Genomic DNA, 22,758 nt, shown 5'->3' with positions numbered 1-22,758 from the left:
CTTGCGAACGGCCGGCGCCGCTTCCTGTCGGTGCTTTACGATCGTGGCGGGAGGGGGGGGAAACGACGACGCGCGCGACACCTTACGACTCACCGGGTCGCTTCCTGGGCAAGATGGCGTCGGGCAGCGGGGTAGGTAATGGGCTTACTTTGGAAAAGGAGGAGGAAGGAAGGGCTCTTTCTGTTCCTTGTTTTAACCTTTAAGCATTTTGGGGGGCATGGGCGGAAAGCCCCCTCAGTTCCCGCTCCTGCCACCCCCGCAACCTGCGCCCACCGGCTTCCCGTGGGGGGGACGACACACCAGGGACCCCCCCTTCAGGCCCCGTTCGGGCGGACGAGGGTCCCGCCCCAGCGCCTGTCACGTCCTTGTCCGTGTTTACTCACAAGTAAGCGCCCTGTTGTTGTTTAGTCGGGTCACGAAGAGGGTCACGTCTTGGAGGGTGCCGGCAAGGAAAGCTAACGAAGAGCCTCGCGGCTCCTGAAAGGAAGGCGGATCCGAATTTCGTCCTCTCCCGAGATCAGCTGGAGCTGCGGACGTAGCAGCAGATGGTCTCTGTTTAAAAGGCTGTAGTGCAGGCATCCCCAAACTTCGGCCCTCCAGATGTTTTGGACTACAATTCCCATCTTCCCCGACCACTGGTCCTGTTGGCTAGGAATCATGGGAGTTGTAGGCGAAAACATCTGGAGGGCCACAGTTTGGGGATGCCTGCTGTAGTGAAAGTTCCGGAATGGCCAGGAGGCAAAAACATGCCTTTGCTCCGTCTTAGGTTGGTGCTGTCCTAAGGTCCTGAGGGAGGGGAAGAATTCCAAAACTGCATTCTGGGCGTGTGCGCGGAGTCACATCTTTATTTTACAGCTCTTGCTGTTTCTTGGCCATGGTTGCTTCTTGCTTTTCTGCAGCCGCTCGCCTACCTGCTCTCGTTCTGCTTTGCGCCTTCGGACTTCTGGGTGAAATCTGGGAGCTGCTGTGCCCGCGGAGGCCTCTGTGCTCACCTGTGTCTTGTGGGATGCAGCGCTCTTAACTGCCACAGACCTCAGAGACTTGCAGCTTGGCCCTGTGGAAGTTAGCTGCACCTAAGCCCCTTGAAATAATCCAGTTTAGGTAGCCCAGCTCTGCATGAGACTGAACTGCCAGCTGGGTATGAAAGCAGAATGTAGAAATGACATGGCTGGTGTCTTCTTGGAGCTGGTAATATTTTGGGCATGCACAAGAGAGAGAGAGAGAGAGAGAGAGATGGTTTCTGCAAAATTCAGAGGTGCAACCTTCATTTGCGGTGTCACCCAAGACCCCAAAATAGCACAAGAAAGTTGTAGACCCAAAAGCTGCCTTTGGTTGCTTTCTTTCCAAAGAGGAACTTAAATATTTTATTTACTTATTTCTGCAGGAGAACTTGATTTTTACTGACTTAACGTTTTTATCGCATCCTTTTCCTCCAGGAAGCTTAGAGTTGCATATATTCAAAACAAACCTATGAGATAGGATCATTCTAGAATGGCCAAAGTGTCAGCAAGTCAGTTTTATGGCTGTGTGTGGATTTGAACACCCTAGCCACTACATCACTCACAGAACAATAAAATACTTTCATTACTCTGGGGCTTCAGGTACACAGCTGTTAGGCAGGTTGAACAACTGCTGTATCCATTGCATGTTTAATTTGGATGGACAGGAGAGGAACTTGCACAATCAGAAGATACAAAAATGGTGTAAAAACATCAGATATGCACCAAGTGTCCCCATGAAATTCCACCAGACTGTGCCCATATTCCATCCACACATGGTAGAAGCCAATGAAGCTCACAATGTTGGGGGGGACACTATGCCTCACCGTACACACATCACTTATGGCCCCTGTGGCACAGCCAGCAGTGAGCCTGATACTGCAAGTCTGCAGGCATTCCAACAGACAGGCGTTCAAATCCCCATATGCCACAAGCTGCTCACAAGTGCTCTTTTAAAGCACAACTCCCAAAAAGAAGGATGGAGAGGACACAAAACACAGTGTCTACATAGCTCCACAGCAAGATACCTGCAGAGGACACACACAGGCCTCTTGGGAGAAGAGCCTACTCAGCTGGGGGGAAAACACTTGGTAAGAAACCATAGGAGGACGCAAACTGAAAGCAGCTGTTTTTAGTAACTCCCTTCATAGGGCACAGGGTTGAGAAGTTGGAGAACCCTGTTCACCTTTTACATGCCTGCCCCTGCCCGCCACCCCCAAAACATGTCAGAACCAGAAGAGGTGAGGCTCTCAGAACTTGAACCCACACAGCAAGCTTCACAGAGCAGTTTTTTTAAGCAGCTATAGCAGTAGACAGGAATTGCATTCATGGGGCATTTGGCTCCTGGTCCCTAAACCCACCACCCACTCATAACTTTCAGGAGTGCAAAGTCTAAAGGAGGAGCCTTGGACTAGCAGGATAGCTTATTTTTCACATTCTTGGGGTCCTGGTTCAAATCAGGTACACCCCCAAACTAGGAAAGGTGGGAAGTGATTCACACAATGAGGCACATCAGAACCTGTTAGGAGGAGCACTGTATAGGCCCATAGTCCCTTTGGCCCACCAACTCCCTTGGCAACCCACCACAATCTTATCTCCCACCTTTTTTCTGGTGGACCAACCTTGTTGGGTGGCATCCCAGCTCCTCATCTCTCTGCCCACTAGTGCACCCTGAGAGACCTGATCCCTCACAATCCTGCAAAATTAAGTGATTAGAGGGAAGCAGACCACTGCCCATGAAGCTCCCTGCTTCTTCTCACAGTCCCATCTTGAGGCTAGGTGAAGCCAGATTTTTCTAGGTGGGAAAAGAATCCAGCATTCTCCCACAGCAGAGAAACACCATTTGTCAATGTCAGAGCCTTTATTGAGCAGCTTCAGTGAAAGAAAGACAGGTGATGCTACAAATCAATTGCCTCAGCAGGGCCCCTGGTTGTACACCAGTTCCATGTTAGGAACACTTGCACCTCCTGTCATGGAGCTTGCAAGAGTACAGGAGCCTGCTAGGGACAAGTACCGTATATTCCGGCGTATAAGACGACCCCCAACTTTTCCAGTTAAAATATAGAGTTTGGGATATACTCGCCGTATAAGAAATACGACCCGGCATATAAGAAGAAGAAGAGTTTGGATTTGATAGCTTTATCCCGCTTTATCACTACCCTAAGGAGTCTCAAAACGGCTAACAATCTCCTTTCCCTTCCTCCCCCACAACAGACACCCTGTGAGGTGAGTGGGCTGAGAGACTTCAGAGAAGAGTGACTAGCCCAAAGTCACCCAGCAGCTGCATGTGGAGGAGCGGAGACTCGAACCCAGTTCCCCAGATTATGAGTCTACCACTCTTAACCACTACACCACACTGGCTCTCAAAAGACGACCCCCGACTTTTGAGAAGATTTTCCTGGGTTAAAAAGTAGTCTTATAGGCAGGAATATAAAGTAGGCTAACAATCTCTTTTTATAAATTTATTTAAATTTTCAGATTTACAAACAATCATCAAGCAAAAAAAATTTCCCCATAAGTTCCTTTGGATGTCCCTCCTCCCCTTTTTAGAAAAGGTTATTTTAAACTTTTTTTTAATTCATTGTATATCATCTCCCAAAATTCTTTTACTACTTTACAAGTCCACCACATATGATAGAAGGTGCCCTCTTTTTCCTTACATTTCCAGCATGTGTGTGATCTTGCTTTATACATTTTAGCTAATTTGCCAGTAGTTAAAATACCAACAATACATCATTTTCATATCATTTTCTTTCAAAGTATAGCACGCTGCAAATTTTAAGTCCCAATTCAATAACTTCTCCCATGCTGCTGATTGTATTATATCCAAAATCCCTCACCCAGTATATCATTACTGATTTCACCTGTTCGTCTTCCGTATGCCATTCTAATAAAAATTTATACATTTTTGAAAGTAATTTAGTCTTATTTTCTAACAGCTCCTTTTCAAATTTAGAGGTTTTCATTAAAGAAATCTTTCTTTTTGTCCATCTTAAATATATAATTAAGTTGATGGTATTGTAACTGATATGTTATGCAGACAACTTATAATCATTATTTAATAGAGAGATCGGCCTATAATTTTTGACTAACAATATGTCCGTTTCCGGTTTTGGGATAAGTGTGATATAGGGATCTTTGCAGGAATCTGGCACCTTTCCTGTGATTAATATCTGATTCATTACGTCTTTTAATGGTTGTGCCAGATGGTCTTTTAATTTCTTATAGTATACTTTGCTGTTAGTCCATCTGGCCCTGGCAAGTAGGCTAACCATCTTAGTCATTGGAGTAACTGCAACAGGTCTTCAAACTTACCCCGCTTCGGGCCGGTGCCTATAGCGCCGATATCACGGCGGGCCGGAGGATGGGGGAGCGCACGGAAGTGAGCACCCATACGTGTGCACACATGCTATTTTCGGCGCACTTCCGGGTCGCAGGAGCACCGGAAATAGCTTGTGCGCATGCACGCGGGCCTCCTCCGACCTGGAAGTGCGCCGTAAATGACGCTTGCACATGCACGCAAGCTATGTCCAGTGCTCCTGCAACCTGGAAGCAGGGCGGCTCTAGGTAGACCCCCGGTGGCGTAGGGCACCACGGCGCTCGCCCGCTGGCCGGCCGGCCGGTTCGCTGTGCGCGGCGCCCACCTGCCCACCGCGCTGGGAAACGAGGCGGGAGGGCGCCAGAGAGATCCGGCGCACCACGGCGCTAGGGGCGCTTAAGACTACCCTGCCTGGAAGTTGGCAGCCGTGCCACACCGGTAAGAGCGGGTGGCGGGCAGCAGGGGTTGCTGCGGGCCAGATAACTGCATCCTTCGGGCCGTATCCGACGCACGGGCCGTAGTCTGGGGATTCCTGTGCAAGGAACACCACTGCTGCTGAGTATGGTGTGGGCCAGCCTCCTGTTCAACATAGAACAGGTAGGGGATAGTCTTGGGAGAGTGCAAGGGAGACACAGATAATGAACCGTAACTTTTGTCAGCAGCTGGAGCACATAATCCCTGGATGAATGTGTGTGAGGAAGAAGAGAAAGAAGAGCAAAATGGTGCCACCTCCACCCCCTCCGGGGATGCAGTGGAATTCTGTAAACTGAGAACCACTCTTAGTGGGATGGCCAGATCAAATAGTGGCCCATCTTCCAGACGCCACACATGACATCTGGCTGTCCATCACCTGACATCATATGAAGCCAGGCGAAACCGATCCAACCCAAAAAGCAATGGGGCTTGTGTTCAGCACCAAATTTAAGTGGTGAATGCAAGCTGGGACTACAAAAGGAACAATTGGGAGCCCCTCCAAGGCACACACAAACTGGTTGCTCCTTTGCAACTTCTTCTTTACCTTTTATTGCCTGACATAATATGATGCCAGGTGAGTGTGTCAGCCCAAAACAGCCTTGAGGGTCAAATTAGGAGACCTCTCAGGCTTAAGATTCTCTGCTGCTGCTGTGCTCCCCATGCATCTAAGCTGTAATCACCAAGGCAGATGTGTCCACAAGTCACTTCCAGCAGTGGGAATGAGTGGAATGCCTGCTTTTTGTCAGCAGAGAGCTTTCTTGTGTGTGGGAGACAGTGCTCCCTGCTGTTGGGGGAAGAGTGTTAAAGCAATACTGTATACAGTATTTGTATATAGCAAGGAGGGTTGGGGGAGACATGAGAGACAGTCATGATAGCTATTGTTTCTGTCCTTCATTCCTTGTTCCTCCTGATGCTGTCCTGGCACCTCCAGTTGTTGGGTGTTTGTGTCTGGGGTCCTGAGGAGAGGACTTCTTGGGAATTTAGGAACAGCAGTGTGCTCAAGTTTTCTACGTGTGTTCTGTGTGTTCTGTTTTGTGCAAAGTGCCCTGTCTCCATCATCTTCCACTGTGAGCTCTAAGTGTGCATGACATGAAACCAGATAGATAAAGATCCAATATTTTCACTTGTGCATAGGTGATCTGGAATTAGGAGTGAGGTTGCTGATGATACCAAATTGTACAGGGTGGTAAAACCCAAAAAGGGATTGTAAGGGGCTCCAAATTTATCTCTCCATGCTCAGTGTGCGAGCATCAAAATGGCAAATGTGATTAGATTTAAGCAAGTGTAAAGTGATGCACATTGAGGCAAAAAATCAAACTAACATATATATGATGTCTGATCTGGCAGTGGCTGGTCAGGAAAGAGATACTGCGATCAAAATGGATAGTTCAATGAAAATATCGACACAGTGTGTTACAGTGCTGAAAAAGGTGAATTCTGTATTAGGGATCAGTAGAAAAAGGATCTGCCAGGATCATTGGAGATCATTCTTACACTATGCAACTTGGATGGGCTCAAGCAATTCCAGGTAAACATAGAAGTATTTAATATGTTGGGAACAGAAAAATGCTGGAAACCTTGCATTCTACATACTGTACATGATTTTCAAATGGGTATTTATAGGTATTTGTGAGAAAACAATGGTGGAAACACTCCTGAATTTCCAGGTCTGGGATGTTAGCCCTGGGACTCATACAGAGTTTAGAAATTAAGCCTTTGGTTGAGGGCTGCTGTTGAAGATGTCTGTTTAAAGGAAGGGAAATTGAGGGAGAGAGAATTGACATGGTAGCTTATAGTGTTGTGGAGGCAAGCATTAGGTTGGGAGCACCACATTCCTAGTCTGAGTCCTTTGACACCATTGAATGATTGCCTTTGTATCCCACCTTTCCTCCAAGGAATTCAATTTGGCATTCATGGTTCTTCTGTTCGTCCCCATTTTATCACAGCAACCCTGTGAGGTAGGTTAGGCTGAGACAGAGTGCTAGAAATTGAGATATAAAAGCTAGGAGCCAAATGTCACCATAACAGTGCCCCACAGATCAGCTGATCTGCACAGCAGCACAGCACCAAAAGAAACATTTCTTTTAGAGCTACGCTGCCCCACAAGCTAGCTGACTGGTATGGTATGGTGGCAGCAGCAGCCTACCAGATGGAGGTGTTAGTTGCCAAACTTGGTGACCAGACGTCTCCACTTCCTCACAATAGACTGGTTGCTTGTTGTGAAATGCAGCTGGCACCTGGTTAGTTTCAAACCCTGCTGAGACACTGGCCCAAGGTCACCCAGTGACCTTCGTAGCTGATCAGGGATTTGAACCCTGTTCTCTCAGGTTCTGGTCCAACACTCTAGCCGTTACAGACTAGCACAGTAGGAAAGAAAGAAGGGAATGGGCAGACAGGAGTTTGACCATTTGGGGATTGCAGGCCAGGAAGCCAAGGAAGCAAGAGGTCTGCCAGGTTTGTATACTAGGATGGCATCTGTATCTCTGGTACAATTTCCCCATAGGTCCAGGGTCTGGATCTGGAAGTGGGATCCAGTTGGAAAGAAGCAGAGAGTGTTTGCTTATAAATTTCACAAATTGACAGAGTTCTCTGACCAATCTGCCAATACAAGGCAATGTAAACTCTGGTTTGACTTGCCCTTAACAGCAGTGTACCTATGGGTACAGCTAAGAAACTTGTACCAGGAGCCAAGAACTTGGGTGATGTGCATGTCCAGCTCAGACATCAGATTGATGAGCTCTGGCTGAAATTCTATCCTCGACTGTAGGTTTGAAAGAGATGTGCTACACAGTGACTGATGTGAGAACAGGAAGCTGGGCTAGATTGACCTTTGCTGTGATCCAGTAGGGTTATTCTTGTGTTTCCCTGGCACAGCAAACACAAACTATTTTCTTCCCTAGCACTTCACCTTAACCACGCTCTTGTTTATCCAAACATTTTGCTACCCAAATGTGTTTTTTTGTTTGAAGAAATGGCATTTGTACAATCGTTAAGAACAAAAGTATCACATTTTTCTGGTGGAGCTTTGACTGAATCTTGTTTTATGCAGCTGAACATTTCCTGTGTTTTTGTGCCCTGTGATGAACGTTAGCCTGAGGTCCTTTTTTCTCCTTAGCTTATGTCTTCTCTTGGGGAGAGATTCACTGTAGCTGCTAAGCACTTGTTAAAAGATGTTGGGGCTTCCAGCAAACCCCTCGTTTGATCACATTGGAAAAGTTTCTTTGGAATCACAAGCCATGCCTTATTACAGCAAGATCTGAAGTTGAGTTTGATTCATTTCTCTCTGCCTGGCCTAGGGACATGGCTAAAAGATCTTCAAAAGGCTACAGCTTCTTTTTATTATCTAGGAGAAAAGTGAAGCAGCTAGTAAATTGCCTTCTCTCCAGGCACAGGCCAACTTTGATTTGTGATAGCGTTGCTTCAGTGAGGTTGAATCTGGAAAATACCCTCCCCCTCAAATGTTAATTTCTGCCTTGTAAATCTCCTTTCTTCTTTTTACCTGGAGAAGTGGCTAATGATCTTAGTCATGACATGTTTAAACCACTTAACAGGCTCTGGGAATAAATGAATCAAGATTTCAACCTCTCTCTGGGGCTCTCTTAATTCTTAGCTGTAGTTGTTTGCAGTGATTCCATTTTAAGAATTGCAAGGGGTGAGAGTGGCATGAAAATTTGATTCCAGTGCTGCACTTCTTTTAAATGAGGCTTTTGTTGCATGTTTTTATTGTTCTAAGAACATTCATTTGACTAATAAGGGGAAATATGACTTGATAGGGTGTCAAGGCTTTTCCCTTTCCCCCAAAGTCATAATTAGAAAGAGAGAACTGTTTGCAGACCACTCCCCCCTCTTCCATAGCTGCCAAGTTTTCCCTTTTCTCACGAGGAAGCCTATTCAGCATAAAGGAATTTCCCTTTAAAAAAAGGGATAACTTGGCAGCTATGCCCTCTTCTGCTTTATCAATACAGACTTTGAAACCACCCAGTAGTGTATCCCACCTATGTCCATGCTCTGTAGGGTTTCCCTCACTGTTAAACAACTCACGATTACCAAGGGTCTCGCAGACCTTTTTGCAGTGGCAGAGCATGCCCCACTGGAACCCAGGGCACGCGCATGCTGCGCCATGGAGGTGGGGTGTGCTGCTGGAGTGACTGCATCCTTCTCAGACGCCCTCCAGCTGTGAGTGTGACTTAGCTGAGATCCTGTGCCCCCCTCAGAAAAGCGGAACGGGGGGGGGGGACCCAACTCACCCTAAAAGCCTGTAGGGGCACCAGTCACTCTCTCAGTGCCCATGGTAACATCCCTGACTCCTACCATTCACAGAGCTCTGTGCTGTTAACTCCCCATCATAAGGAGCCAATCTGTGCAGTGACAAGGAAACGTCCCAATTATACCCTTCCCTCAGCACCAACCCATACAATGTGCCAGAAACAGACACATCACAGTGCCTGCATGAACCACTGCATGCAGGAAAAATACAGCAACTGGAAATCTCCAGGAATCCCAGCAAACAGGGGTCCTTATCTCCTTATATCATCCACAGATTAGTAGGCATCATGCTTATGACTGCACAACACAAAGGAAAGAAAAGAGAGGCAGTACAACAGAACATTCAGATAGCCCCCCAGGAAAGGTAGCATCAGTGCAAGAAGGGCTCAAGGCCCAGTGTTAGACAGGAAGGAGGTAGGAACTAAGATAGGGGTCGGCAACCTAAGGCCCATGGGTTGGAGGAGCGCTGGAAATAGCGTGTGCGCACGTGCACGGGCGCTCCTCCGACCTGGAAGAGAGCGCATGCGCACACACTCCAGCCCATTCTCCGACTAAGACAACCAACTAAGACAACCAACAACAAATGAAAAACTCCCTGGAGCTTGAGATAATGAGGCTGGAAAATGGGAGATGCAAGTTTGAGCCCTATCCTGAAGAGTGGTGGGAACAAGGCCCAACTCATATTTTGCATGCTTAGTCAGCAGCAGTCATCTCAAGAAGCGAAAACAAGAGATCAGACAAAACTAGAACCATATGCATTCAGTGTCTTGATTCCCTATCCAAATCTGCTGGATTCTGGGAGTAACTGGGCCCTCTAGCATCTGTTTCCTGGTCTCAACTCTTCCTCTTCTTGCCTGTTGCAACCTGCCAATCCCACACCAGATGACACTTTGGGACTCATGATATTCAGCTACTTCAGCTGTTTTTGCACTTAGATAGTTGTTGCAGGGCCAGGATGCAATGTTAGAGCAAGGAGAGAAGATGCTGTCTTGCTGGGCTAAATGAGAAAGTATCTGTCAGTAGAACTACCACCCCAAAGAAGAAAAGGAAAAACAGCTAAAGAGAGAGGTCTCAAGGCTCTTACGCTGAAATTCAAATCTTGTAATCCTGCAAAGGGTTTAAGAAATAACAAGAAAGAAGCACCAAAATTAAAATGCTTGTGTAGAAATGCTTGACTAATTTTATTTTAGATTTTTCATTCTAAGTATCCCTTAGGCTCAGGCTTAGTAACAATTTAAAAATGTAAAACTTGACATAATTTAAATTTGAAGCTCTCCTCTCCTGAATGCTTTGGGCAGGCAACATTAATTTAAAACAGTCATAGTATTTTTAAAGGCAGATTAAAAAAACTTGGAAAATGCTAAGACTCTTTTCTTCTCTTCTCCCCTCTCCTTTCTTTTAAAAGTTGAAAGCTAAAACTCAGCTACCCATATTACATCTGGCTACCAAATGGTAGTTTAAGTAGAGGTCCAGGTTTCAACATCCAGAAAAAAATGGGTTTCCAGAGCTAAGGAGCTACTGCTTGAGAACACCTAGCTCTTTGCTGTTTGGTGCAGGAATGACAGAATTAAGAGGCAGACTCAACCAGATGGAGGGCTGGTCCATGGAGGCATTGCCCCTATATATTAGGCCACATGTGGTTATGCTTGAAGAGCACATCTGTCTGGCCAAGCAGATGGTTCTATGTCATGTGCTGCTAATTGTTACAAGATTTGGGAAGCAAGTATAACCCACATTCCTAAAATAAATTGCCTTTTTTACCTTTAACCTTAAATGGGTCTAAGAGTAGATCTTTGGATGTTGCTGAGTTTTGCATCCCATCTGTGAAATAGTGCCCCTGCTCTCTTGTACTATATATCTGTGTTTCTTTATCAAGAGGAGAATTTGCCTTAGAATTTCCTAACATGGAATCTGGGTGCGTAGGTGTCACTAGGTGTCACTGTGTCAAATGTTTGCCCCATTCTATTGGGAAGCCTCTTTATTTTTTAAAGATATGGTGCTTGTTTCCTTGGGAAAAAACTTAAGGCACACTCTGCCTCTTCCTGTTTTACAAATCCGCCTTGTCCTGCTTCATAGGAGTCCTATTGGGTCAGATCAAAGGTTCATCTGGTTCCACAACCTGTTTCCAACAGTGGTTAAGCTGATGCTTTGGAGAAGCCCTGAAGCTGGACATCAAGGCAACAACTCTTCTCTGCTTTATGTTCCCCAGCAACTGATAGTTGTTGCCTCAGAAACTAATGATTCCATTTAGCTATCCTGGCTAATAACCATTGATAAATTTAGCTTCCATAAATTTATCTGTGTCTTTTTAAAACCAGCCAAGCTAATGGCCATCACTGTACAGTAAATTCCATAAGTTAGTTGTATATTGGGTGAAGAACTACTTCTTTTGCCTGCTCTGAATATATTGGTCATCCATTCCATTGAGAGTGTTTTACTTGGTGCTCACTTTCATTTCACGGATTTATATCAGGCACCCCCAAACTTTGGCCCTCCAGATGTTTTGGACTACAATTCCCATCATCCCTGACCACTGGTCCTGTTAGCTAGGGATCATGGGAGTTGTAGGCCAAAACATCTCGAGGGCCGCAGTTTGGGAATGCCTGATTTATATCATTGAGTGGAGGAGTAAAGTCATGCCCTGCATCTGCAAAGCAGCTATATTTTTTTGATTAATCTGTTGTTGGGACTCACTGTGCAATCCTATATATGTCCCAGGTGTGAAGTATGTGATGCAGGTATCTTGCCGAAGCTAAGCAAGTCTGAGTGTGGTCAGTAGGGGGACCTTTAGCTCCATGAAGGAAGGAAGAGGGGATATAGATCAAATAAATAAATAAATAAATAAATAAATAAATAAATAAATAAGTTTACTCAGAAGTAAGTCCCATTTTATTCAATAGCGCTGAACCCCCAGGAAGAGTGCTTTGAATTGCATTTTCAATTGGTTGGATTGCTGTAATGCTCTCTATGTGGGGTTGCCTTTGAAAAGTGCTCAGAAACTTTGACTGGCTCAAAGAACAAAGAACAGCAGCCAGATTGCTTGGGCTACTTGTTTGTAGTCACCCTTGGTGGTTTGCAGGACTAAGACTTCCTTGCTTTGCTGAATTGAATGTTGAATTTCTCCATTTTCCATTGGTTTGTAGGCTAAAAACCTGGACTTTCGCCGGAAGTGGGACAAAGATGAATATGAGAAGCTTGCAGAGAAACGACTCACGGAAGAGAGAGAAAAGAAAGATGGTTTGTAACATACTGACTTCTTCCATTAAGAGCCACTGGCTTAGTTTGTAGAACATAATGCAGGGGGCAAAATTGCAGAGGAGAAATAGAGACCACTTAATTGTGTCTTCTGCTTCCATCCAAAACAAATTTGTAATAACCTATTCCTTTCCTGGTGCTCTTGATGCAGTTCATGAAACAAAGAAAGATTAAGAGCAGGTTCATCTGCTTTTAGAAGCAGGGAATTAAAAGTAAGCGAGAAGACTTAAGTTGAGGTTCTTGAAGAGCATATTTTGTCCAGTGTAGAAAAAAAAGTATTGTTTTGCATTTTGAAATACAGTTTTGAATTCCCGGTTTAAACTGAAGCATTTATAGAAAACCTTATTGATTATGTTTTAGGCAAACCAGTGCAACCTGTCAAGCGCGAGCTTCTTCGGCATCGAGACTACAAGGTGGACCTGGAATCCAAACTGGGCAAAACCATTGTTATTACCAAAACAACACCGCAATCTGAGATGGGAGGGTGAGTCATCCTGAGTCTTTGCAATGCTTCTTAATACAGCACACAGCAACTAAACATCTATCTCTGTTCTAAAACTGTGCCTGGGAACTATGGTTAGGTGGATGAGGGCTAACAGATTGAAATTGAATCCAGACATGGTCGTGGAGGGCATAGATTTTGCTGTGGCTAATGAGGTTGGAATTTCCTCTGGATTTTTTAAATTGAATTAAGTAGACCTATTTTGCACTGGGCTCCACCCCTTAGGCATTACCTGATTACCAGAATTTTAGTTTCAAGTACTAGTGATCCTCAGGGGAACATGCCTGGTCCTTAACATCTGTTGAGATTTTTCACTGGTGGACAAGTCTGTAAAGCAAGAGGTTAAAAAGGCACACCCACCCCTCCAAACTTCATGTGGGAGGAAATGAAACAGTTAAAAGTGATGTGCATTAGGAATTTTGCTGCCCTCTGCTGTTTGGAGTGAACTTTTTAGCAGAGCTAATAGGTGATAGCTGCGGCTAAGGATGAATGTCCTCGAAATACCACTCCATACCACCATGTCTGCCTATCTACCTTAATACCATGGTAGTTCAAGGAGGAGAAAATATGCAGTGGGACAAGTGCTCTAACTTGCTGTGCAAATTCCCATGTGCTGCTCTTGCTTTGTGAGATAGCCCATGAGCCCCTGAAGTCTTGGGTACATGGCAAGTAGCAAAGGTTAGTCTCTTAGGCTCAGCAAGAAATCTTTTCTTTTCTTTTCTTTCACATGCATAGATGGCAAGACAGAGCACTTAATGAAGAGAAATTGCGCCTGTGTTCAACCTATTTCTGAAAGTTCAGTAGCATTGACTAGATGGCCTTCGTGTAGTACTCATCTTAATTTGATATGAAATAGAAACTAGGAAGCCTTACGTAAAATAAATCTACTGTTAGATATGAGAACTGATGTCCTTTCCCCCTTTCTTTCCAGGTATTACTGTAATGTCTGTGACTGTGTAGTTAAAGATTCCATCAACTTCTTGGACCATATCAATGGCAAAAAACGTAAGGATAAAGCACCGTTTTTTTCATTTGCCAAGAAATACAATGTTACCTGTCTTGGAAAACAGAGGAAGCTATCCTGATTTTCCTTCAGCAACTTTTGGTCCTGTGGGACCTGCCAAGTTTTCATTCACAGATCTAGTTCCCTTTGATTCTGCTCATTCCTTTATTGGGAGATCCCAGAGGGAGAGCAGGTGCTTGTTACTCCTTTGAAACTTGTCTTCAGGGTTCCATCCTCCTGTCCAACGTGGACATGTAGCTCCAAGAGTGGTGGTGTGAAGATATGATGTATTAGTTACTCCATGTACAGGTCTCCTTGGCCCTATGATCTCAAGTCTTTCTCAGTTCTGATTGAAACTAGATACTGACAAACTAATTGCAGTTTAATAATAATAATAATAATAAGGCTTGAGATAATGGTGGCTGACAAGGCCATGTGGGGGAACAGGCTCACTTCTCACTGATGTGGTTCAGTTTTCCCTCACCACTGAGGCCTTTGGGTGCTATTGTATCCTATTCATCTTCATGGGTAAGTGAGAACACCTAGGAGCAGTCTTCACAATGTTTGAAGGAAAGGCTGCAGTCTCTCCTTTCAGACTAGAACTGAGCAACTTTCATTCATGTCTTCATGGTCTCAGGATCTGAGGACTGTGGGGCATAGTTGATTGGGCTGTGTTGGCAGGGTTTCTATGAGATGAGTCACTGGGATGAATCTGTTTTATACTGAGTCAGATCATTCACTCAAGACCTCACAGACCTTTCCCCTTGCTCTGCTGCCTGAGGGACCTTCAACATGCAAAATCATAGGCTCTGCCCTTGAACTGTGGTCCTTCTTCAATAGCTTCCTCTAGTTTTTCAAGCACAATTTATGGTTCATGTTTTAATGGATAAATCAGCCTTGTGCCTCTTTATTCAACGAGTGGTTGCCTACTCCTCTTTCACCTCCCACTCTGCTGCCATACCAACCTCCTCTGGGCTTAGGAAGACACACACCCCATCATCAAAATGGGAAGCCAAACATAGGAACCTTTCTCCCATGGCTGGCCCCTTGGTGGTCCAAGGAAAGAAGGAGCATAGGTGAAATGTGTTTTGTGCAATTTGATCTGCCTCCATGGTTGGAGGCTGTATGTTGAATCCTAGTTGCTGCAAACCACAGGAGGGGAGGGTGCTGTTGTACTCAGGTCCCCCTTGCGGGCTTCCCCTAGGCATCTGGTTGGCCCCTGTGAGAGCTGGATGCTGTGCTAGGTGGGGCATTGGCCTGATCCAGAAGACTCTTCTTTCGTTCTTGTAAGCATTTGTTTAATAAGAAGAGGGAATCTCTGACTTTTCTATACTTTAAACTTAAAAGCTGTTCTCCCTTGGAGATTGGAGAACACCTTGGAAGTGTGGAAGCCATCACTCAGAAGGCTAGAGGCGGGGCGTTGATGAGGTCCCTGCTTCAACCATCCCTTTCCCCCCTATTTCATTTTATGACTTTCTTGATCTTAGAGTGGCTACACATGAACACCCATCAGAAGGTGGCTTCTTCCATGTGGCATTCTTTATTTGGAGCAAACTAGAATCTCTAGAAGTTTCTGTTGTGGAGAGTGTAGGGTTCTTGATGTGTGGGGCCATTCTGAAACAATGACTATGCATATGGAGGCAGACTCCATGTGGTGCTTTGATAGCAGACCCTACATGGTGGAGGTTAACTGTATCTCTCCACAGGGACCTGTTGGTTTTTGCACCCCAGCAGTAGAATTCTGACAGAGATGCAATATTTGTTTGTATTAATATATATATAAAAGCTTATGCTGTATTTGCCAAGACGCATGGATGCAAGCATGAATCAAGGTTCAGACATTGGGAATGCACTATGGAGCTGGTTGAAGATGCAGAAACAACTGCTGTCTTTTCAGGTCTTTTTTTATTTGGTTTTGTTAACCAAACAAAAAACCTCGGTACTTGCTCCAGCTAGACTGTCCCTTCCCTCACCCCCCAACAGGAGGACCATCTCCCATCAACTGCCCTGTGGGAAGGAACAGGAGAGTAAAGGAGGCAGGCAAAGAGGATTTCAGAGCCTGCTCCAGCTGGTCTGTTTCCTTCCCATCAGAGGGCCAACTGACACCAGTTGTACTGTGGCAGGAATCTTGATGACATTTATATTTTTTATTGTTCTGTTGCAGTTTTGAAATTAATGTGTTTTGATTTTGCTTGTAAATCCTATGATGTCCTCAAATTAAGATATAAATAATAATTGACATTCCCTGATACAGGTACAGATTTCCACACCTTCCTGAATTCATCTATAAATAGCTATTGTTCAAATTTCATACTGCTATACCTTCTAGTGTTTCTAAATAGACATTTTAACACCATGAACATGAGAGAACCTCCTTATCCCAAATTGTCCTTAAGTATACCACCTAGATATCAATATAGTACAGGTGACTAAATGAATTCAGTTGGAGGAAAGTAAAGTTTGCTTTGCTTTTGGATGCCATATATCTCAAGCTCTCAAGTATTTGGGTCCCAGCTGTTAGTCTTTTTCCATGTCTTCTTTTATATTACAGTACAGTGGTGCCTCGCTTAACAAATGCCCTGTTTAACGAAATTTCCGCTTAACGAAAGGATTTTTCGAGCGGAGGTTGCCTCGCTAGACGAATTCGTTTTATGAAAAATTCGTCTAGCGAATCGCGGTTTCCCATAGGAATGCATTGAAATTAAATTAATGCGTTCCTATGGGCAAAAAAAATTTCAAAAAAATTTCATTCGCTAGATGAATTTTTCGTTATAAGAAAAGACCCCTGGAATGAATTAAATCCGTCTAGCGAGGTACCACTGTACTGCATTTTTCTATTTCTATTTTCTTACATGCTTGATTTTATGTTCTATTTTTTTCTAAATAAATTTGAGGTTATTCAAGGTTCTGCCATTTGCTCTAGGTTATTAAGGTTATTAAGGTTATTAAGGTTATGCTCAACAGCCCTAGGCTACTTGATCATCATCATATTTCGTCAATTCACTGTCTTCACAGTTCAGCTATGATCCTGCTGTCTTTCATGACAGATTTATTGTATTTTATTATACCTTTATAGTATTAATACTGTGTCCACTGCTTTAAGCTGGGCCAAAAAGCAGTACATAAAAAAATGTAATATAATACTTATTCTTTGATTACTTCCAGTAAATGCAGATGAGTAATGAATGGTAAAGTTGGAAAGCCCCAATTTTTTTAGTAAGGAAAAACACAGGTCTTGAATCCTTACTTCTTGTTTATGCTAACCAGATATCTCTACAGTTACATACTAAAGGATAATCTTTTTAATAGAAATGTTGATCTATTCCCTTCAATATGTAAACCAAGGCAGTTAATAAAAGATAGATAACCAAAAATAACCTTCTGCTCCTGGCCCACACCGATTGCACCTCATGTCTAGATGATATATGCAGTGCATTCTAGCTTAATTAAACTCTGACAGATATAGATGCAAGAAGCAAGCAGAGTATGACTCATTAGCTACCATTTGTAGGAGTTACAAGTCCAGCAGGCAAATTTGGTCTCATCCCACTTCAGACATGCAGATGATGGAATTTGTCAAAATGGTCACTCAGGTGCACTCCCCCACCCCCATGGAATTGCTTCCTGTAGGAAAAAAAGAGTATTTGCAAGCTCAGTTGGCTTAGAGGCAATCCTGCAGTGTTACAGAAGGCACCAGTCACTTGCAGCACAAGTCTAATTTGCTATGCATAGTTGGATATTAGCTGGGGTGGGGATGGAGGTAATCAGAAAGAGGGAGAGAGCACAGAAGATAGTTATTCCACTTCTTCCCTGCTGGGTCAATCAAGACCTTCAACTCTGATGCACTATTAATTAAGAGCCTGGTGAGCATGATTGCCTATATCTCAAATTAACCTTCAGAGTTAGCATAGCCTGCCCATATAAAAACAGGGCTGTACTGTACGGTGGAAAGCAGCCAGTTTCAAAGACAGCATTTTCACAGTTCTTTGCTACAGTAATGTAAGGACAAAAATGATTTTCAAGATGCAGCTTGGCTCTTAATCATTTTCTCTATTGCCTAAGAGAGTCTGAAGTTTGGTCTGTTGTGAAGAAAGATGCTGGGGTGAGATGAAGCTAGGTATCCAGAAAAGTGTAATATTTTGCTCCCAAACGGGACAGAGTTTTTGCTTCGCTGCTAATATTGGCAGGATTTCTGAGACAGTGTTGTTGGTTCCCTCCTTTTCTAGATCAGAGGAATCTGGGCATGTCTATGAGAGTGGAGCGCTCCACGCTGGATCAAGTGAAAAAACGCTTTGAGGTGAACAAGAAAAAAATGGAGGAGAAGCAGAAGGATTATGACTTTGAGGAGAGGATGAAGGAGCTCAGAGAAGAGGTGAACTGTTGCCCGGAATTGAAACAATTAGCATACCTGGAAAGGAATAACACCTAACTAAGGGGCTTTCTGTCACAATTGGGTAGCTAAAAAGAGCCATTTAACATGTTAAAAAATGGAAGTGTGGCAATACATTTCCTTAATTTTCCAGTATTTCTGAAATAGTGGTTGCTTTTGATCTCATCATAGTGCTGATACCAGTTTATTCTCACTCCAAAAATTGCTCTGGTCCTGTTGCTTAGGCAGGGAGCTAAAGCTGCCAGGGAAATATTTCTCTGTGTTTGGTCTCCTCAGTGCAACACTGACCTGCAGGTGGCAGCCAAGATTTTTCCTGCTGCAGTTCATTCTGTCTGCAGCAACCTCATGAGGGCTTGCATTATTTCCAGGGTGTCTTGCTCTGTTTATAGGGAAGCTGTGCAGTTCCAGCACTTCTTTCCTTTTAGAAACCAAAAGTGTGCCAAAGATTAGAATGATTTCTCTCACACAATAGGTGGACAGACTGGGGGAGCTAGTCTGTCTCCCCGCTGCCCTTTCTGATACAGGCAGAACCTTTTTCTTTAACACGTTTTTGTCTGTGGGGGATTATTACTTGTCATGGGAGAGACTTCAGTGCCATCCATTGCAGCTTGCCCTTCCAGAAACAAAAGAAACCATTTCTTCACTTAACTCCTCAGGGCCTATGTGCATATTTTATGCAGGTTGCAGAACTCAGCCTTTTTTTTTTTTTTGCATAGAAAGTTGATATTTAACACAGAATGAATAGACCCCTTTATAGATCCCAGCAAAGAACAGATCCTGATCCTTCCCTGGATGTGTGATTTGTAGACCTCCTTTCATAGGCAAGTCAGTCCTTCATGTCACCTTTTCTGCCTGGAGAATCACAGAAGTATTTCAGGTAACTCACAGGTTATGTGCGTTTAACATATGTGATTTCAGCTTTACGTGGTTGAAGGCCGGCTGGTTGAAATCACACAAATTAAATGCACAGAAGTTGGAGAGCTGAAAAGGTCTTTTTGCGCAAGGTTTTCTTGGCATGGAGAGAGCATTTAAGCTCCCAGGTGTCCTCACTGGGCTCTGGAAGGCTCTCGCGAGATCTCATGGGAACTTGGATGACCATGTGAGATCACACAAGAGCCTCCCAGAACTTAGGGTCTCGTTGGTGGGTGCACTTGTTGGGTGCACTGACTCTAGAAAGTAAGATTGCGTATACACGCTATCCCCAAAATGTAACCCCTGCATAAGATATGTGACTTACCTGTACAGGGTTTCATAGCAGTTTTGGTGAAACCTTTAGATAAGCCACACCATATCTCTCTCCCTCCCTCCCTCTCTCTCTCTTTCTCTCCCCCCCCCTTTTACTGGCTGTTTGGCTGCAGGTGAGGAAAACCAATTGCTCACCAGTTTGGGGAAATGAAATTACCATGCCATATGGGGAATGCAGAAGTAGCTTCCTTTACAATCCCAATAGCATTTTTTTTTAATTTTTGCAAATCAAGCCAATGGGTTTGATCTCTCTGTGTTTGCCAATGGCTGCTATGAAAGAGCCCCACGGTGCCCCTGCATGTTTGAGAGAGTTGTGCAAACAGGAGAGGCCTTTGAGCTTCGACAGCCTCAGTAGCTGCCAAGGAGTCAGTCGCTGAAGTCACACTTTTGCATCCCCCAACACGTCTGGCGCCGTTCCAGGCCTTGCGATCTCACAGAACGAAACATTTTGATTAGAGCTGTGGAAACCCTTTGATGCCAAAACCCCCCAAAGCCACTCAGAGCACAGCTTATGTTCCACTGAGCAGCTGTCACTCGGCTGTTCCAACAGCCATCAGATACTGACATTGTCTGTCGCCATCGTTCAGCACCACAGTTGTTGGAATGGGGCATCAGTACAGAATCCATGTCCATTGCTTTTAAAGCAAAACTGCATTTTCATTACTGTTAATTTCTGATGAAGCCTTTGGCATTTGTTTAATAGCAGTTTCTGACAGTTGCTGGACACACTGTATTCTTCACATGTCACTTCTGTGTGAGTGTCTTTGGGCTGCTGTCTTTCCACTACTCCTCTGGGACCAACCAGAGGAGCCAACATTTCTCTTCCATCTATTGTTTGCTGTGCAGACAGGGAAGAAAATGTTGCCTCTGCAGTCTGATTCCCTAAGTTGTGTCTTTAAGATTTTGGTTGCGCAAGCAAGCTTGACTCATTTGGCAGCTTCCCTTTGTTGCAGGAGGAAAAGGCCAAAGCCTACAAAAAGGAAAAACAGAGGGAGAAGAAAAGGAGGGCTGAAGAAGACTTGACGTTTGAGGAAGACGATGCGATGGCGGCTGTGATGGGTTTCTCTGGTTTTGGCTCTACCAAGAAGAGCCACTGATTAGCCATGAACTTCCACCTGGATGGATATTGTTTCTGCCCACATGACGCTTGAAAACCCTTGGAAGACTTTCTTAGAGAATTTATATCGAAATGTCCTGGTAGAAGCTGTAGGAGTTGGGAAGGAATTACACACATACTTCCTGTGTGGGGCTGGCTACTCCCTGCTGTTGCTCGTATCCTGCCTGCCTGCCTGCAAAGATAACATCACAATTGCCTGTGAGGTGGTAAACCTAAATATCTGATAAAGAACTTTAGCATCCCCCAAGCTCCTTACAGCACTTGGGTGATAAACCCATTTTCAAGATTTTTTTTAAACTCTTCATTTCCTATGATGAGCCTGCGGTTGGATGTTTCTTTTGGAGCCCCCATCTCTTGCCCCTTCCTTCAGCTGCCCCTTCCCCTATACAACTTGCTTCATGTTGTACGGCCTTCTGCGCGAGAGACATTCTGCTGAGTACACTTTTCCTGTTAATAAAGTGTTAAAAATCTTATACATGGCTTTCTTTCAGAATTGTACTACGGTATGTGTCATCCTTGTAGGTTGAGCTAGTGTGTGTTATCTTTAAGTAACCTTGGGAGTCTATTATAGCTTGTATGGCTGAACATAGAGCTGAAACTTCCCCCTTATTTTTTACATCCCCAATAAATTGCTAAAAAGAGGAGGGTTTAGGTATGATCTCCCCCTCACAGTAAAATACACACACGAGAGAAATGAATTTGGGGCTTCAGTAGGGCCATGCTGATGGTTGGGGGCGGGATAGAAAATAGGGAGATCACAAGGAAAGGCAGCAAATTGTGGTGCTCTAATCTGAACAAAGAACTTGGACCCTCTCAGCAGGAGTAGATGATCTTGCTGGCTCTGTGTGCGTCTTAAGAAGAAAAATAACTGAACAGACACTCACATTGACTCTCCAGCTTCAAGGTTGAAACAATAAATTGGCCTCCTTTTGGCTTAATGGAGGTATTGAGGAGGGAATCTCTGTTGAATTCCAGCATCTTCTTGTCACTGGCCGTATTGAAAGCATGTTGCTGGATTTTATTGAAGCAGGTGAGGGTTTTAGGGAGGATGGGGCTCCTTCCCCATCGTGGTTCAGGTTGGAGAAGTGTTATCTGCACTGCTCCAGCTGCTCTTTATGCCCCATGTCATTTTCATTGCTTCCTTGATTTAGTTCAGGCAAACCTGCCGTGACTCATTCATTGCCTTTTTGGGTTTAGGACGATTTACATCTGGTGTAGCTGATTTTCATAGTGCCTGCCTTTTTTTATATTGATGGGATCATTGTTCTTGTCTTTCTCTGTACCTTTATGGAGCCTCGCAGTGTATTGAGTCTTCTTTCAAATACATGTAGAATAAATCCTATCATGCTTTGCTGCTGTTTTAATTCCTTAATCTTAGACTGCTGACAGCTTCATTGCCTCAGATATTTCCACTTCAATTCAGATTATAATCCCCATTGAAGATGCCATTGAAATGATACATAGCCTGTAGCTATGCCAGCTGAGATACAAATGTCCTTGGAGACTTGACCCTTTAAACTAAAAAGAAAAAAAAATCCTTTTAATGTGCCTCAAACTCCTTCTGTGCACCAAATAGAAATGAGCATTTAATTCCAATCACGTACCTGTCCCTGTTCAAACCAAAAGAGTAAACTCAATTTGAATGTGAGAGAGAAATGAAGCCTGTGACTAAATACGGTATCCTACAAGATTTGAGGGGAGGAGGAGCTGCAGAAAAGGAAGTGAGATTACAGTGCCATGCACATGCACATTAAAAGCTCCTTTCATGCACATTAAAAGTTTGGTACATTTTGGGTGATTTTACCCTAGGTAGCAGCTTTGTAGATTCTCACAGCCCCCTTGTCCTGCCTAGACACATTTACAAACTGCTCATTATTGCACATTGAACTAATTGAGTTTGGTTAGTGTTGATGAGAAATGGCATGGTCCAGTGGATCCCTGATGGAGGTGGGCACTGGGACCGGCTGTGTCCTATTCCTCGTACTAGAGCTGCTGCTGTGTGATCTTGACAAAGTGATCGGTGGAGTCCGATGCCTCTGGTTCCCCTTGTTCAGGAGCTCTGGGCAGCTGCTGGGGATGTTAGAGCCATGCTAATTGCTGCTGGAGCTGCAGACTGCAATCTTCACTCGTCTCCCTTTCTCTTACCTACTTTGCGCCCTTGGGGAGAAAAGACACGTCTTTGTTTATGG

General features: G+C 44.4%; 1 protein-coding gene across 2 annotated transcripts; it reads left to right on the top strand.

Annotated features, from left to right (window-relative positions):
* The first annotated feature begins 61 nt into the window (after positions 1 to 61).
* Positions 62 to 21,920, top strand: ZMAT2 (zinc finger matrin-type 2). Of its 2 annotated transcripts, none has more exons than XM_035103460.2 (6): positions 62 to 131; positions 12,201 to 12,294; positions 12,673 to 12,796; positions 13,746 to 13,819; positions 18,044 to 18,189; positions 20,406 to 21,920. In XM_035103460.2, the coding sequence occupies exons 1-6, from the start codon at positions 114 to 116 to the stop codon at positions 20,547 to 20,549; spliced, it is 600 nt and encodes a 199-aa protein (XP_034959351.2). In that variant the 5' UTR covers positions 62 to 113; the 3' UTR covers positions 20,550 to 21,920. The 2 variants fall into 2 exon arrangements, with proteins under 2 accessions (XP_034959351.2, XP_034959350.2); XM_035103459.2 differs by lacking the exon at positions 62 to 131 and adding an exon at positions 138 to 385.
* Positions 21,921 to 22,758: the final 838 nt, after the last annotated feature.

Source organism: Zootoca vivipara, chromosome 8, assembly GCF_963506605.1.
Source record: "Zootoca vivipara chromosome 8, rZooViv1.1, whole genome shotgun sequence".
NCBI classification, from domain to species: domain Eukaryota; kingdom Metazoa; phylum Chordata; class Lepidosauria; order Squamata; family Lacertidae; genus Zootoca; species Zootoca vivipara.
This window is presented reverse-complemented; position numbering and strand designations above follow the sequence as displayed.